At 38.4% G+C, this 18,231-nt stretch overlaps 2 protein-coding genes across 3 annotated transcripts; one reads left to right on the top strand and one right to left on the bottom strand.

Moving 5' to 3' along the window:
- Nucleotides 1-468: 468 nt before the first annotated feature.
- LOC149003369 (transmembrane emp24 domain-containing protein p24beta3-like) lies at nucleotides 469-12,993 on the bottom strand. Its single transcript, XM_089136416.1, has 4 exons — nucleotides 12,597-12,993; nucleotides 2,185-2,371; nucleotides 1,841-1,948; nucleotides 469-829 (listed from the first exon to the last, which is right to left on the bottom strand). The coding sequence occupies exons 1-4, from the start codon at nucleotides 12,813-12,815 to the stop codon at nucleotides 696-698; spliced, it is 648 nt and encodes a 215-aa protein (XP_088992542.1). The 5' UTR covers nucleotides 12,816-12,993; the 3' UTR covers nucleotides 469-695.
- Nucleotides 12,994-13,139: 146 nt separating this feature from the next.
- Nucleotides 13,140-18,186, top strand: LOC149003370 (perakine reductase-like). 2 transcript variants are annotated; one of them, XM_089138118.1, is made up of 8 exons: nucleotides 13,140-13,282; nucleotides 14,883-15,053; nucleotides 15,454-15,654; nucleotides 15,777-15,949; nucleotides 16,242-16,338; nucleotides 16,474-16,627; nucleotides 17,178-17,391; nucleotides 17,505-18,186. In XM_089138118.1, exons 1-7 carry the CDS (start codon nucleotides 13,157-13,159, stop codon nucleotides 17,357-17,359), a joined length of 1,104 nt encoding a protein of 367 aa, XP_088994244.1. In that variant the 5' UTR covers nucleotides 13,140-13,156; the 3' UTR covers nucleotides 17,360-17,391; nucleotides 17,505-18,186. The 2 variants fall into 2 exon arrangements, with proteins under 2 accessions (XP_088994244.1, XP_088994243.1); XM_089138117.1 differs by having other exon boundaries at nucleotides 17,178-18,186.
- The last annotated feature ends 45 nt before the right edge of the window (nucleotides 18,187-18,231 follow it).

The following is an 18,231-nucleotide window of genomic DNA, read 5'->3' on the forward strand; positions in this document are numbered from 1 at the left end:
TGAAGCCAAACCATATAGGCTTCTCTTTAATTTGTGGTCAATAGCCGTCAGGGTGCCGTGCTCCCTGTCAGGAGAGATGATCCAAATCCACTGAGTGGCCATGTTCCTCTGAGTGGCTATTAGAACAGGGGGTGCATCTCCATAGTTACCCGAGCCAAGGTACAATGGTGACCTGAGCCTCAGCTTTCATCTTATTAATTGCCATGCAACCTTCGCTCTCTATAGTGGAACACTGACCCAGCCATTGGATCGGAGAAGCCCTGAAAGCAGCAGAGGCTTTTCCTCCAGCTCCCACAAGGGTTGAAACCTAGTAAGAACGCCTGGCTTTTATCAATTATTTAGGCCAGGCCTTCCCCTTCCTGCTGAGCCCTAGCCTTTACCTTCATGGCTTCACCATAGTCCACAGCACATCAACATGAAAAACATTCATGTAGTAGGAAATAATAAAAGCAACACCTGCCAAATCGAAGGGTGTTCACTGTTTTGGCCATGGTCCACTAAACTGAATTGGTTTGAGGGGCAGGAAGTTAAATGGCAAGAGTCCAAGTAGAGGAAAACAGAGTGATGAAATCCCTTCGTTGAATAAGTTATGAAGAACAAAATCTATATTTCTCTATTCTTTTTAATTAAAACAAAATCTACAGAAACATGCATTAAATAGAGACATACAATTGACATCTCTTGGGTGATTTCTATCAAACCCGGTTGTATGCAACTGATTTGCTAAACAAACGGCGGATGTAGACCACCTGGAATGTGCTTGCCCCAGCCAGCATAAGGTATTCTGCAATTGTGTAGAATATAACCCTCTTTCGGGTGCTTTCATTCGCTGCAGTGAGGACAAAGAAATATTCCATGAGCAACCAATTTAAACATCATTGTCGCTCAGTTCAAAACTAATATAAAGTCCTACTGTCTATTGGGATATCTTCTCATTGATGGAAATCCAAGATTTAACATAGGAACAAAAGAAAATGTTTAACAGCTGGTCCAACAGATTCAACTCATTCAATCAACCACCTGTAAGATGAGATTTAATTGATATGCAAAACAGAATGGCAAGCAGAGTTGCTGGCACACAACATGCAATTATTGTCAACTCAACAAGTACAAATTATCTATGCATAACAGAATTGCAAGCAGAGTTGTTTCTATATAACATGCAATTATTGTCAACTCAACAAGTAAAGGCTAGTCCTTTCAAGATGTAGATTTCCTGTAACCATTGAAGATGTGAGACTTGGGGTCGGATTTTTCAAAACCCAATCCCAGCCTTGAATGCTCTCAGCTAAGCCCATTCCCTCCCTAACCCGAACTCAGGGCCCAAAATTCTTGTCATTGACCCTGAACCTTAACGGGCCAAACCAAGCCCAATCCTGCCCCGATTGTCCCTGACTGGAGCTGGTTGGAATGGATTCGGATTGTCCTTGCCCCTTTCCTTGATTGGCCCTGTTTTTGGCCTTGCCCTGGCCTTGCCCCCAATAAATTTGATATAGAAAATGAACTATTTTAACTAGAGGAAAATAGAAATGTAGATAGCATTAACCCTAAAGTAAAATAATATTTTCGTAATGGTTCCTTTCTCAATCTCTTTGCAAATGACGGGAGGAGCAGGACAAGCTAATCCCAAACGTGCCCAGGGCCCTGACCTGCCCTCAGGGCCAAAATCTTACGCCCAGACATTGTTCAGGCTTAGGGTTGGGTCAAGGCAGGCCAGACCTGCACCTGTCATCCCTAATCCCTAATATAGAGAAAGAGAAGAAATCAAAATTTAACATTATCCCCAGATAATTCATTACTGATGATTATCAGTCCTCTCAAGGCAAGAGGAACAGCTTACTATGACGATGTCGTGCCTCACGTGCTTTCAGGTACTTCTGTTCAGCAGTAACAGACTCCAAGGACTCCCTCAGTTCTGCAATTTTGACATTTATGGGGTCTAGATGTTCTGCAACAAATACCGAAAGCCATTATCAAGGTTCCAAGTAACACAAGAAACAGAGAATCATGAGAAGCACAAGCAAAACAGTATGTGGGATATTGACATTGGATTGAACCAAGTCTGTCAATGATTTTATTGCATTGCTGATCCCAGACCCATAAAGAGATGGTTGGCATGCCTCCATTTGAAAACATTAAGATGAAGCATGGATCCTTAAAAAAGTTGAAAAGGAATGAACTAACCATCTTTAGCAAGATTGTGTTCATTGGGGATATGACCGACATGTATGTAGAAAGATACAGTCTCAGGTGTTGAGTAAGGATTATGGAAACAGAATTTGTACATCCCATTTCTTGGAGCCTTGAACTCAAATTTGTCCCCTGATGTACCCTTTGAAGAATGCACTGTATTACCACCGGGAGATGTCACCTGTATGAAACCCCAGGGTTGAAAACATGTTAAGCAAATAACCCTGAGATAACACTAAAGCACCGACTTTAGTGTTAGCTGGTGCAATTCATAGGAAAAGCTAGATTACACACATCCTTTTGTTGTATATATTGCATAGCTGTTTACTGCAAATCACCCACAAAGACATACATATGGTATAGTACATGACCAAAAGCAACAAATTACAAAGCAGGTTTCAAACAATGTATCCGGTCTCAAACTCTTTAATAAAAAATGTGAAGTCAATGCAGGTATTTGGTAAATCATATGGTTTTGAAATTCACATGGAGACAAGAAAATAAAGTCAAAAAACATTTATGTCCTCCCCACGTAGAATGCTTTGACACTAGTATCACGAAGTACCTCTTGAGTATCATACACAAGAAGAAATTAAATACATACTAGGGCCAATTATTGTAAGAAACCGAATAACTGGTCTCACATTCCAATTGATTAACAAGAAAAAAGGCTCTGTATTTAACAAACATAGTTAATATTGATGGATTCCCAACTGTATCAAAGCCCTCATTTAGACTCCAATACAAATAGAAAATATAAGACTGGAGCTCTGGGTTAGAGAATATCTGATAAGATAAACAAAGAGGGTCCATGATGCAGCCTGGTTTGATGATGTGGAAAGATTTTGTTTGTGCAACACCTCATCACACAAGGCAGCCTGCAACAGATAGAAGCACAAACGAAGAAGGAAAAAACCCCAAACCCTGCACATCAGTTTTCACATGAATAGTCCACAGCCAATACTAGCATTTTTAGATCTTGTGAACCCACTGGGTGAACAAAGGTTCCTAATGATGCCATAGTTTAATTTCTATTTTCTATTTTAGAAAATATACTTTATTCCACTCTAACAGAATCTTAAGTATTTTCTAGTTTCAGTTTGTTACTAATTTTTGAGTTTCTATTTGATGTCTATAGGAAATTCTTATCATGGTTGATTAGCTTTATCTAGTAATTTGTGTCAGCTTTAGCCTAGCTATAAATAGGGCTTTTTACTGCAATAGAAGAAAAGACTTGGAGAAATTGAAATTGTGGCCTAGTGGCATCACTTTTGTAGTAAATACATGTTCAATAGCTGAGATGGCTGTGGGTAAGAGACCCAAGGCTGAGACAGCACACATCCCCTATCCCCTTTGTTCTTCTAGCTATCCTTCTTATGTTATTTTTTCATGTGTTAAAAAAATAACAACAACAATAAGCCTTGTCCCAACTAAATGGGGTCGGCTACATAGATTCTTGCCTTCCAATCAGTTTTGTTAGAGGCCATGCTAGATACAAGGCTTAAACTATGCATATCCTTTCTCATCACTTCTCTTAAGGTTATCTTGGGTCTACCGTCTACCCTTGGCTCTTCTAGTTCCTTCAATCTGGATTATATCACTTCTCCATATAGGGGCATTTATAGGTCTCCGTTGAACATGGTCGTGCCACTTAAAACGACTTTCCTGAACAACAATAAGCCTTGTCCCAACTAAATGGGGTCGGCTACATGGATTCTTGCCTTCCAATCAGTTCTATTAGAGGCCATGCTAGAACAAGGCCTAAACTATGCAACCTTTCCACCACTTCTCTGTTACTTAGGCTCCCCGCTCTTCTGTTCCTTCAACGGTTATTCCTCTCCGTGGGCTTTCTCCGTTCTGGTCGTCCCCTCCGCTTTCGCTTTCCTTTGGGCCTCCCCTCTTTTTTCCTATCCTTCTTTCTTTTCCTCTCCTCTGCTCCTTTCGGTTTTTCTTTTTTTTTACACCCCCTCGCCCTCCCTGTGGTCCTTTTTTCCTTTGTTTTGGTCGTTGTCCTCCCTTCCTCTCCCTCTCCCTTTTTTATTCGAGGCCTTCTGCTCTTTTTGTCTTCTTTTGTTTGTCCCCTGGTCGTTCCTTGTTGGTTTTTTTCTCGGTTGTTCTTGCTTGGTTCTCTCGCTCTGTCGTGTGGTTCTTTTTCGCTTTGCTTTGTCTTTGTGTTTCTTTTCGTTCTTTTTTTCTTTGTGTGTTTTGGGGTTTCTGTTTTGTTGTTGTTATTTTTTTGCTATTTCTTTTGTGCTTTGCTTTTTGGCTGTTGCGTTGCCTTGGGGTCTTTGTGGTTGGCCTCGTCTGGGTGTCTTGTTTACAGCTGTGTTCTCCCCTTTCCCCTTTTTCTTCTTTCGCTTTGTTCTCCCATTTCCTGTCCCCCCCCCGGGTTCTTTTTTTTTGGTTTCTTTCATTTGCCTGGTTGTGTTCCTGTGGTTTCCGTTCGGGTTGTTGCTTTTGCTCACTTTGTCGTCTCCCTTGGCCTATCTTGCGTCGGTTGGTCATCTCTCCCTGTGGCCGGTGGCTTCTCTCCTGTGGTGTGGCCTTGCCTTCTCCTTTCTGTATTCAGGGAGTTGGTGGGTTTCTGTTTCTTTCTCATCCCTTCTCTTTGTTTCTTTTATTGTTCTTTGGTCTTGTGTTGCTTTGTCTCCCCTGCTCCCTTGCTTCTTTGGGTCTGCACCGGCCTATTCTGGCGCTGGTTATCTGCACAGCTGTCTGCACATCTATTATCACATCCAGGCTGGTACTCGCATGATCAGGCGGGTGTATCCTGCTGGTATGGCCTTCCGGGTTTCATTCGGTGGTTACACCTATTTACAGAGTCACAGAGATGATATAGATTTTCATATCGCCTAAATCTGCCCCCAAGGACTGTCCCCTATTTTGTTGTTGCTTCCAAATATGCCAATCTTTCTAGCGTCGATTGGTCGTGGTGTATTTGAGGCTTGGGTCCATCTTTTCTTTGAATGGCCATCTTTGTTCAATGTCGATGATATCTGGTATGTTCTTCGCTTCTACTATTTTGATTGTGACTGGGTGTTTGTCGGTTGGATGTTCAGGTTAGCATATGGCCAATTCTCATCTTGAGTCTAATGGGTTGGTGCGCATGGCCCTTCGTCATGTTTCTTCTCCATGGATGATTCCACAAGCAGAGTCCAACGATGGAAGAGTAGCATTCATAAGAACTTGTCTCCTTAAATCTTTATCTTTCGGATGAAGGTTGGCCAACAACTGAAATATTCGATCTTGTTCTTCATGTTTGGTGTAGACATCAATGGAAGCGGAGATGAGACGATATTATTTGAGTTCATCCCACATTCACTTCAGATTGCCAAGGTAGTCAGTGAAGTACTGATTCAAAGATTGCACAGTTCAAACCACTTCCTATTACAATTTAAGTATGCGAAAAATATTTTATGCTTGCCCATACATGGACTTTAGTGCATCCCTTAAGTGTTTAGCAATTTAAGAGTATGGAAAAATTTCATATACTTAAGGATCCATAGAGCTAAAAATCTTGGCCATCACCATGTTATCACTAGCCTATCATTTTTTGAACTCAAACTTTTCAGTGGGTGGGTTTTGATGGTGCCATTAATGCGACCAATTTTCGATCTGCCTCCAAGAACCAATGTGATTGCTCTAGCTCATGCCAAAAAAAATTGACCATTAAAAAAACAATAGTCATAAGACGATTGTGTCTCATTCAAAGCAATTTTGCTTTGGAACCAACGATAATAAAGTGGAGCAAGCAATAAGTAATTAACCACTAAAAACCTCCAAATTAAAAGAAAAGATCCCCCCTTTCCATTATTTATTTATTTATTTTTGCTTGAAAAAGTCAACGTCACATGTAACCTTCCTTCTTCCCCTTTTTGTTTTTGTCTTTTTTCCCTTTTTAAAAGGTCACCTCACAAACAACCTTCACCCTTTCTTCTTCTATCTCTCCATTTTTTTTTTTTCTTAAATAAAACAAATACCAATAAATAAGCCACTTATCTATCACGAGCACAAAGCAAGAACTCCAAGAAGCAAAAACAATGCCACAAAAGCTCGCTATCCGAGTGTTGATTTGCAGCGGTTGGAATCCATAGATTGGAAGCCTAAAGATGCAGATCAATTTTTGCGATTGTTTTTTTAAGATCCGACCAAGAACCGACAAGTAAGCTTTGCTTGAAAGCTTTGAATGCAGAATAGGAACACAAGCCTCCTTTTTAGATTTTCTTTTTTAAATCTAGATATCTGCAAAAATCAATGGTTTCCATAACCTAGTCGCTAGCCGACACAAACAAAATCGGATGTAAGTGAGTTATGAACCACACATAGACGAAAAGAAGAAAGCAACACCAGGTTTTTCAGGCTTCCTAGGTATACTCTGATACCATGTTAAAACTCATTATCTCACGCAATGAAGAACAAAGAGAACAAGAAAAAGAAAGACAAAGTTCTTGACATATAAGGTTAGACCACATTAAGTCCATTGTTCCTCTACTTTTCTTATCGTGTCTATTACATGAAATAAAAGCAAGTTTGAATATGGTATCATAGCATACCTGGGTAACTTGAAATCCGTGGGTTCTCTTTTTTCGATTGTCTTTTCAATTGCTAGATGGGTGGTTTTTCAAATAATTGGTTTTGGCAAACAAAAAAACATCGAGTTCAGGTGTTTGACGCTTTTTAGGCAACCATTTCTTCTTGTGTTTTGGCAACTTTCATAAGGGTTTGCATTAACAAATATAAAAAAATTAAAAAATTAAAAAAATCCCAGTAGCCAATCTGCATCTTAAGATTTATGATCTATGGTATCTGCTATTGCAAAATCAACTCACAGCCAGTGAGAACCCTTCCAATGTTGTTCCTTCTTGGTGTTCCAGCTACTATTGGTCAAAAGCCTTTTTCTCCATTCTTTCGGCCAATCACAGATAAGTGCCCTTTACTTTGGTATTTGTTTTAATATAAAAAAATAATAATAAAATTAAAAAAATAATAATAAAGAAAAGAAAAGGGTGGAAGAAAAGGGTGAAGGTTGTTTGTGATGATGACCCATTGAAAAAAATTAAAGGTCAAAATAGGAGAAGGAAGGTGACGTCAACCTTTATAAACCTAAGGCGGGGGGGACTTGTCATTTAATTTGGAGTTTTAGGCTGGTTAATTACTTGTTGGTTGCTCCGCTTCATTATAGCTGGTTCAAACAAATTTGCTATCACTGAGACACAATCTTCTCACAACCATTGTTTTTAATGGTCAAAAATTTCTACCATGAGCTAAAGTCGTCACATTGGCTTGGAGGCAGATCAAAATTTGGTCACATTAATGGCAACCATCGAATGCCACTATACCAAAAAATTCTAAGTTCCAAGAATGGCAGGCCAATGATAACATAGTGATGACCTAGATTTTTAATTCTATAGGACCTCAAATATAAGAAATCTTTGCATGCTTTGAAGCTACTAAACATTTATGGGAAGCATTAAACTCCATTTGTGGGAAAAAAATATAATGTTTTTCGCATATTTGAATTGTAATAGGAAGTGGCTTGAACTAGGCAATCTTCAGATCACTCCTTCACCCACTACCTTGGCATAAAGTGAAAGTGGACAAACTTAAACAATATCATCCCACACTCCCACCTCTGCTTCCATTGATGTCAATACCACACGTGAAGAACAAAATCAGATCTTTCAGTTGTTGGTCAACCTTAGTAAAAAATATGAGGATTTAAGGAGACATGTTCTTATGAGAGCTACTCTTCCATCCTTTAACTCTATCTGTGCAATCATTCATAGAGACACAACGAAGGGCCATTAATACAGCCATTGGACTCAAGTATTCGACACATATTGCTAAAACCAATTCTTCTTCCCAATTTGATCAAACATCCTCTAGTTGTAACCAAAATAATAGAAATGGTAAGAATTGTAATTCTATATTTCATTGTGATTATTGTAACAAAGATGGCCATTTAAATGAGAGATGTTGCATTCTTAACCCACATCTACGCCTTAATAGGAAGAAGGGCATTGAAGCTAATGTTGTTGCTCAAACTATCACCCTTGACCAAGCATTGCTAGAACAATTGACTATACAAGAGAAGCATATATTAAAAGAAATAGGAGGGACCAAAATCTTTAGAGGTAGACTCAACTTCCTAATTCAATAAAGAACAAAACACAGATGGTTGAATTTGATTCAAAGTCTAACGTAAATTCATAGGAGTTATCTCCAAATTGTATGGGTTATAAAAAGATCTTAAGCTACGTGGATGTACATTCTCGCCATACGAGACTGAAACATGTTAAATCCATTGTTCCTCTTCTCTGTTTTTCTTATTGTGGTCTGTGAGACAAAAACGAGTTTGAACAATTACAAACTAATTTCATCTTCTTAGTCTATATTTGATGAAATTATTGCTTGAAACTGAAGTAGAGTTGGTCCTAGATATCATCACAAGCTAAGGATCATTTCCTAATAACATTTTTCTAGTGATGCAAATCAAATGTTCACTAAGAGACTCAAACCAACCCCCCCCCCCCCAAAAAAAAAAAAAAACTCAAGAGTCAACAATAAAATTGAACAAATAATAATATACTTCAAAACAAAGGGGACCCAACTTGGGCTATAGTATTTCAAAGGACAAAATGTTTCTTCTATTTTAGATACAGTTAATAAAATAAAATAAAAAAAAGCATTAGCTAAGCTAAAACAACCATTTTATTCTCTAGCATGTGGTTCCACATGATTTGCAAGTAATGTCTAGAGTAGCAATACTAGGGCTGGGTTGAGCCAGGCCGTGCTTTTGCAATCCTAAGCCCAGCCCTAAATATTCTAATCTAAGCCCATTCCCGCCCTGACCCTAATTTAGGGCTAAAGATTATTGTCCCTGACCCTAAGCCCTACAGGGCCAAGCCAAGCCCATTCCCGTCCTGATTGGCCCTATCTTTGCCCCTGATTAGCCCTATACTTGGCCCTATCCCTAGCCCTCACTGGTCTTGTCCCTAGCCCTAACCTTGATTGGCCCTATCTTTGTTCCTATTCCTAATTCATTGAGATCAAGCATCAAGGATAAAATTAGGGCTAAGACTAGGGTCAAAATCATGGCAAAAAATTAGGGACAGGTCAGGACAAACTTGGTGAGCCAAAGAGCAATCCCAAGCCTTCCCTTGGCCCTAGTTAGGGCCAAAATATATTCTGGCCCTAACCTGCCCTCAAGACCAAAATCTTAAGCCCAAGCCCTATTCGGGCTCAAGGCGAGCTTAGGCGGAGTTAGGGCCGTCAGGGCCAAACTTGAATCCCTAAGCAATACTAGAGTACCATTTTAAGACTAATAGAAGATGATAAAAATCAAGTATTCTATCATGTGACCTTAATACGATAAAAGAAGGGGTTAGTATCAGCAAAATCCAATTTCCTTCCAATCCCAGTGCTAACACAAGGCATTATAGCACCACATTAAGTTGTTAAGTACAGAACATACTACAAAGGCCTCCCTATCCCAAAAGTCAAACACCATAGTGAGGTTCCTGTAGCTATAGTCAGAGACTAAGAGACAGTAATGATAGATAACATAAGCACATTAGAGACACATGCATCAAGGGAAGGCATACAAAACGAGAGATGGAGTTAGGGTCATTATGAGCATCAAAAGTGATCATCCAGCCAGAATGATGCGAGTTGTGAAAAAAGTCAAAATAATAATAATAATAATAATAATAATAATAATAATAATAATAATAATAATAATAATAATAATAATAATAAAATCAAAAGGTTCATGATGTTAGCAAATGCATGTGGCTGAAAAGAAAGTTCCAGCACGAAGAGCACAAATAATTTTAGGATAGAGTTTGAGTATATAAGCATGCAGGCCCTACAACAGGAGCAGGCATTCACAAGCACCAACCCCAGGCATTTATTATTTACTGTCATTCTTCCATTAGACATCCCCTCCAACACTTGGGAAATATTTTGCGCCGCTTCCTAGGCGCTTAGGGTGCGTTTGATGCTTTCTTGTGTTTTGGCTTTTTTTGTTCTTTGAGAACGGAAGACAGGTAAGGTGTTTGTTAAAGTTCGTTCTTTTGTTCTTTAGGAATGACTGTTGGAATGATCTCGACGCATTTGCGAACATGTACTTGTTTTACAAAAGACGGAAACAACTCACGATTGGTCCCGACTCTGTCCGCAAGTCAAGGCGAGAGGTCTCAAGCTCGCCTCGTCTCTCCTCCGCGATGCGCTTGGTTTGGTTATAGGTACGTCTCTCGTTGTCTTTTGTAGTTGGAAGCTTGTTTCTCTCGCCACCTCTCCTGAGCTTCAAAATCGGGTCCTCTCTTTCTCTCTAAAGCTCGAAGCAAGATTGTCTCTATTTGAAGTTCATTGCCACTCTTCTAATCAAGTATTTGGTTTGTATTTGGGCTTTTTGCTGAAGTCTCTCTTCAAATCAGGTATCTAGTTTGCATTTTGAAGGATGAACGGTTTCTGATAAACAAATTGAGTGGGATTAGCAGGCTTTGAAAGTGCCAAATTTCTGCTATGGTTTCAGGCGCAGCCATGCTGGGTAGGGGACATCTGCTTCCAGAGGTTTTTTGTTTGGATTAGTAAGCTTTGAAGGTTTAAGTATGCCCGCACCTCCTCGCAATGGCTGGGCTTTGTACTCTAGTTATACGCACAGCTTGTGTTTGTTAGAAGTTCTTACTTAAAATGGTTATTGTATTCAACTTTCCTTCTAGCTGCCATCTCCCTCTTTCTCACTTGATTTCAAGTTCCCAACCCGTGAAAACGTAAGTAGTAGTAAGCAATGGTTAGAAAAGAGAGCAGAAGATGAGATCCACTTTGGTTTCTACGGCTCGACAGCAAAACGACAGTGAACCGCTGATGGTTACATTCAGTTGCCTCTGGGTTTTAATGTTTTATCTACCTCCCCACAAATCCTCAAATGTTATTTTTCTTCTACTTTTTCCTAATTCCTTGAACGTTGAAGTAAATTGTATTACACACCACCAACAGCCTGTCAAAGCCCGACTAGTACACATTAAAAAGGCTAACTGTCTCTTCATGCTTCTCAAAGGTAAGACTTTAGATTCATTCTGTTCTTACTATTTCTTCAGTTTAAAAAACGCACCCCTATTATTCTGCTTGCAATTGCTCTTGATTGGTGAGGACTTTGGGCATATGCAAGATGATTATCTTATTTGTTCTCTAAAACCTCTTGGTGAATTATTGATCAGTGTCAAATATATGTTGATATATGGTGAGAACTATGAGTTGATTCTTGTTAGAATCTGATAACCATCCTTCTAATTATCACCATGTGTATCAATGGTCAGACATTTGGGAAAAAAATAATGAGGACCTAGTGATGGGTGATGGCAATGTAGCAGCATAGCTGTTGGTGATACTTCAGCACAGAAAAGTTTCTTCAGGCATGTGAGTTGGAGCAATAGTAGTCAGATGATTTGGAACTCCAACTAGCTTTCCATAACCAAGAGCAACTGAACTCCTTGTATAAGGTCATAATCTTGGGTGGTTTTTCATATTTTGGATGCATATATAAATTCATAGTTTTATGTTTAATAATTTATATATATTTGTAACTCAAGATTTTTTTTAATCATTTATCTCATTTTTGGGATAATTCAAGTTTTTATCTTATGGAATTTTGAATTTTTATCCATCTTATATGAGGGGAGCATGATCAAGTATCATTTTTTGTGTTAACAGTGAGTTTTTATGATAGAAACATACTTTCCATAACAAATTTATCAAACAGCAGTATGTTCTATAGTTGTTCTTTTCTATTCCTAGAACAATTTTCAAACAAAAAACAGTCTTTCAACACAGAAACATGTAAAAACGGTTTAATGAAAGAACTAGTCTCCTAAAACGGAAACGTTACCAAACGCATACTTATTGTTCACATACTAATTCTTCCAGCTAACTAAATTGCATTTCAGCATGAATCAAGAGTACAAAGGAGTGGACCAACAATCCAAAGACTTGGGGTCTCAGAACTCCCTGAGACCTAGCTGAAAGGGGATAAAAAGTTAATAATTATCTCCCTAAAAAATTTGCAGGTCATTGAGCCATAAAGGGTCGTACTCTGAAAAGCTTTCTTGTTCCTTCATTAAGTTGATTAGGTTTTCTTGCTGCCTTACATATCTATAATTCTCTTGGCCAGCAAGGTACTAGAAGTGCATATACAAAGCCTTCTACAGTCTTATGAAAAGAGCTAATGAAAACCCTCTTCTTCCTTTCTCAGATTTACAAAATTAAACACAGGTAGAGAAATTTCTCTGATTCAAACATCTCAACATAACAAAACAGAACTCTTTCAGACCCTAAAAAAAGAGGATAAGTTGATGAAGGTATCAAATAAAAATCAATCTTTTCAGAGGGAGAAGCAAAACTCTTACAATTAAATCGATGCCTGGGTGATCTGAACTCCAGAAAATGTCGTGATCGACAACAACAAAGTTTCCAGACACCGTATCTCCTTCATAGAGAACGTACTCGTATACGCATTCCGTGTCCGTTACGGTAATCGAAAGGGCAGAAAGATGATGAACGAAGCTGAAGAGAAGGCTTAGAAATATGCAGAACTTCGCATATCCCAAACTCCTACTTCTCTCCATTGATTCCACCTTCGATCTCGTTTTACGATCTTCCTATTTTCCTACACTTCACCAAAAAAAATATAATCTTTCCCCTTCTCTGGTTTCACCAGTGCCTAGAACAAACCAACTCACAAGTCACAACTAGGGACAAGACAGAGAAATCTCTTTCAGCATTCCGGAAACTCGGAAAGACATTTATGCGCTTCTCTCGGTCATTTCTTGGACAATTACCCCCGTTCGAAAGCATCATACCGATACCGATACCGATACCGATTCGGATCGGCATCGGCAAATAGAAATCGGTGGTGAACGTGTTCCTCTAAATCCTCTTGCGCGAAATGCGAATCAGGCATTGAACAATGTCTGCGTGTGCACTTGGTCTCTACAAGCTCAAACTGAACTGTGCTCTCGTTCCAGAAGCAATGGAGGAAAGAAGACCTCAACCTTCGATCCAAAGAGTAAAACTTGGAACCCAGGGTTTAGAGGTGAGCTTCGATCCTATCATCCACTTCCATGTCTTACACGAGCTTTAACTTTGATTTTCATTACCTTTTCTTGACAAAGATCATTAGTTTAGTGGAAGTGTTCAAGATTAATTTCATCTAAACTCAGAATCCAACTCGTTCGGTTTTAGAAGATTATTAGAACACAATAAAACTCAGTCAGTAACAGAAGGGGCAAAAAGATCTAATTGAGAGCACAGAAGACCAAACGATTTTAAACCAAGATAAAAGCGGAAAAGACCTCGCTTAGCAACTGGCATTTCAAATCTCATTGTGAGAGAAAAGTTAAACAATGTAAGACACGATTTGTCCTAAAGAACGAAGCATAAATCACGACGCAGGAAAAAGAAAAAGAAAATCTGAGAAAGGAGATCCTTTACAAAATTGATTTTTATAACGTAGCACAAAATTAAAACCTTATATGATTAAAACCAGGAAGCCCAACACTTGCTCTGTTTCTTAGAACAAGGCGCTTGATATATTGTGATTTTGCAGCTTTTAAAAAGCGGTGGGTGTGAAACACTACACTGGGTCCAGTATTTCCAGTTTCAATATTTACTAACCAAACTGAATAGGAGAACAGCAAAATGTTTATTTTGATGAATCCAGAACAAGGTCAACTGAGTAAGTGCTTGAAATAGTAATCTAATACAACATGAGTTTGCTTATTTGAATGGATGTTTAGATGATCTTGAATCAGTGAAACTGTAAACATGAAGGCTATCTTATTTGTGTTGCCTGCAGAAGGAAATGAAAAACTCCTTATCCATCTCTGGCATCTGGTAACTAATTAAGGTGTGTCACATAAAGCCCAGTATCCCAATGTGAATTACGCCAACAATAGTCAGTTAGTCACACACTTCACTAATTCAGTTTTACAAGGTAAAACAAAGGCCAAGCTAGCCCACTAGAAATGGAAGCCTCATAATGAGTCAAAAATTGGTGGGTTTATGCGACCATGCAATGCTAGGCTCCATCTGAGCGTCATTCATTACAAATGATCTGGATAGAGTCTTTTTGTCTCAGATACTGAATGCTGAGCTGTACTTTAAAGAGTACAACTTTTAAATTCTAGAGCAGAAAACCTGTACTAGTTTGGACATTAATAAACTATTTTGGCTATTTATCACTGTTATCTGTTAAAACCTTAAAGGTATAGCTCTGTTATGAATTGGTAAGACAGATCAATTGTGTTTTAATGTAAAGTATAAAACTTTTTCTTTGCCATCAAGCTTAGTCCAGTGAAATGAATGGTTGTTTTTCATATAATACAGGGTGAACTAATTTATGTTCTATGATAACTAAAGACAATCTGATGAAGGCATCCAGAAGTAGCAAAGTTTTATATAGGCAGTCTTCAAGGTGTTCCAGATCATTGCACCATTGAGTTGCAAACTAATCAATGGGTATGCTCTAGCATATATCCTAGAGATCATAAATGATGAGGAGAATTGATTGTTGTTTTTGACAAATTTTACTTGCATACTTCCATTATTTCTTGAAACCAAGACCATGGATTCGTCTATTATAACTTCCTGACAAGAGTTATCTTTTTTATATTATTTTATTTTTCATTCTACAGGTTTCTAGACTGGGTTTTGGCTGTGTGGGACTCTCTGGACTATACAATGCCCCACTCTCCCATGAGGCTGGGTGTTCAGTAATCATTGATGCTTTTTATAAGGGAGTCACATTTTTTGATACGTCAGACTTGTATGGAGATAAGCATGACAATGAGATCATGGTGGGCAAAGTAAGATTTGTCTTAAAACAATAATATGACAGACTAAGGTTTAAAAATCAAAGAAAAGAAATGGACAAGATGTTGACAAGAAGAAATGGGTTATTTGTTTATGTAGATGAGCATTATTCTTTCTTTCTTTTTTTCCTCTCGCTTAAATTACATTAGAGTGTTTGTTTCTCTTTCTTGAAATTTCAAAAGTAAGCAAATGGACTATTAGAAATGCTTTATTGTTAAGCATAAGATTGCAAACCGAGTACAATAATATACTTTGGTTATTTAGTGCATGTCAAATCAGATGGAGGAGCTACTTCTGCTTCTATAAGAACTAAAGATATTTATGGTGATATATTTATCTTGCAGGAAGATAGGGAGGCAGTGATGAATAATGAATCTATTTCATTGTCTGCAGGCTTTGAAACAGCTTCCCCGAGAAAATGTTCAATTAGCAACCAAGTTTGGAGTAAGAATGCAAGATGGGGAAAAAGTAGTGAATGGATCCCCCGAATATGTACGAGAATGCTGTGAAGCTAGTCTTAAGCGCCTTGATTGTGAACATATTGATCTATACTATCAGCACCGTGTTGACATAACACTTCCCATAGAGGACACTGTAAGCATTCTAAACAGTTATTTATTTACTCAGCTCCTTATAGTTACTGTTTAATTTTAATGGTTGAGCATAAACACAAGTCTAAGAGGATATTAGATTTGAACATATGTTTGTGAAGGTAGGTGGGGGAGCTGAAGATGCTAGTGGAAGAGGGAAAAATAAAGTACATTGGGTTATGTGAAGCTAGCCCTGACACAATAAGGAGGGCCCATGCAGTTCACCCTATAACTGCGTTGCAGATGGAGTATTCTCTTTGGTCTCATGATATTGAAGATGAGATAATACCACTTTGCCGGTTTGTCAATTGCTTTTTCTCTCTCGTGCCCCTTCATGTTTGTGTTCTTGACTTAAAGTTCGAGGAATGCATTTTAGTAGAAGTTTCTTGAGTCTACCTCTTAGCTGTCTGGCTTGAGTACGAAACTGAATCATATCAGAACCAAGATGATTGAAAGGCTTTATTCTGGATTAGATCATTAGACATTTTTGCAGCCAAAATTCTTCTGAAACCACTTTATGGTTATTTTTTAAATTTCATGTTCTTCCAATTTTTTATTACCACTTACTGGATGCTGCTTCTCTACTCACAGAGAACTTGGTATCGGGATAGTAGCATACAGCCCTCTTGGTCGTGGTTTCTTTGGTGGGAAGGCAGTTGTTGAAAGCCTACCTACAGAAAGCATATTGGTATGTGCTATTCTTCGCCTTGCACCTATGCTACTACTTTCCCTGTGACTGCTAAATTCACGATGAACTTATAATCTTGTGTTACCATTATAATTGGGACTCTGAAGCTAAACTTCTTGTTGTTTCTGTTTATAGGTGCAGCATCCTAGGTTCACAGGAGATAACTTAGAGAAGAACAGACTTCTCTATACTTGTCTTGCGAATTTGGCAACAAAGTATGGTTGCACTCTTCCTCAACTTGCACTTGCATGGCTTCGACATCAAGGGGATGATGTGGTTCCAATCCCAGGTGAATTTTTTTGCCTCAAGTTTCCCAAGGACTCTTCTCAAGTCATAATAAAAATATGGGGCAATGTTCTCTGTACTGCATTGCAGGCTGTGCACGGACACATGGGGGCAGGATTCCATTCAGGACCACCCTCCCCCATGTGTCTGGGCTCAGCCTGCACCCCAACACAGAGAACATTTCCCTACAAATGATCAGATTCTGTTATATTTTCATCTAGTAGGTGTAAATAGCATTCTGCATTTGAAAATAACCTGAAGTTTTCTTTTCATTGTCATTTTATTAAAGTTATGGTATGCTTAACGTTTTTAATGATTTCTCTACTATATATAAGTAGAGGAAAGAGAAAACCCTTGATTGGCAGCAGAAAGATTCTAACTTTTTCAATGTGAACAACAAAATGGTGTGGATAAAATCCAAGTCTTATTCCTTGTTTTTGCTGCAGTTGCAGCACCTTTCTACTTGTATTAACTCTTATAATGAGAACTACTTCAGGATTTTATTTACAACTTGGCAAAATCTAATTTTTCTCGTGTTGTCTCTTTCAATGTAGGAACAACCAAGATCAAGCACTTGGATGATAACATTGGATCATTGGCTTTGAAGCTTGCACCAAAAGACTTGAAAGAGATCTCTGATGCAGTGTCAATTAATGAGGTCAGCGGTCATAGAGGTTATGGTCTTGTCTCTAAGTTTTTTGATTGGAAGTCTGCGAACACTCCCATAAAGAAGTAATTAATTCTGGGCTCCAAAATGTGAAGCACAAGGTGAGCTTGTTGTTAGGTACTACTTTTCTGAGCTGCCAATGAGTTGAAGATCATGTCAAGTAATTAATTTTTCAGATCCTGTTTTGTATTGGGGCCAACCGTTTGTTGTGCAGTTGTTAGGTTTTAACTGTGATGAAGGATCTATGTTCTTGTCGTGCTGCACTTTGCACCGTAATCTTTCATTTGTAATCTAACTGGGTTGATCCAATTCAAAGGTTATCTTTTTTTGCTTCAAAAAGTTGTTTTCCTCTTAATCATTTATGGGCAAGTGACTTGTTGAGTTTGATAAAAGAGACCAAATCCCTTTTTAGGAAATTAGTAGGTGTAAACTAAACCCTGGACTATGAGACCAACTAGACTTGTGGTTGGATCTTTGAGCTGAGATAACTCACATAGTCCTTATCTGAGGATGAATTTGTACCACCAGCAGAGTTGTGAAAAGCTGCCTCAACCGAAAATCGACCCAATTGTTTGTTGGAATTTGGTTTTATTTTTTTCAATTTTTTTTAATTTTTTTGCCATATGAGTTGTTGGGGTTGTGAAAAGCTGGCTCAGTGAGAATATTTTGATTGCTGAATGGAGATTGAGGAGATAACATAAAAGGATAACAGTTTCATTATGTATCATAGGACTATATCAAATTGCTGTACCTCAATGTGCAGCTGAGCAATCACAGATGGTAATCTGCGACTATTTATATTGTTTGTATGTCAAAGTGTAGCAGTAGATGGTAAAACCATAAATTGCTCTTAGAACATTGTAGATTTTACTGTTCAGATAATCTATTTTTGTTTTCATGAGAAAATGCAGCTGATCAGAGCAAGTATGAAGAACAAATGG

This window comes from Hakea prostrata, chromosome 10 (genome assembly GCF_041222555.1).
Source record: "Hakea prostrata isolate BN-2017 chromosome 10, UWA_Hpros_2, whole genome shotgun sequence".
NCBI lineage: Eukaryota > Viridiplantae > Streptophyta > Magnoliopsida > Proteales > Proteaceae > Hakea > Hakea prostrata.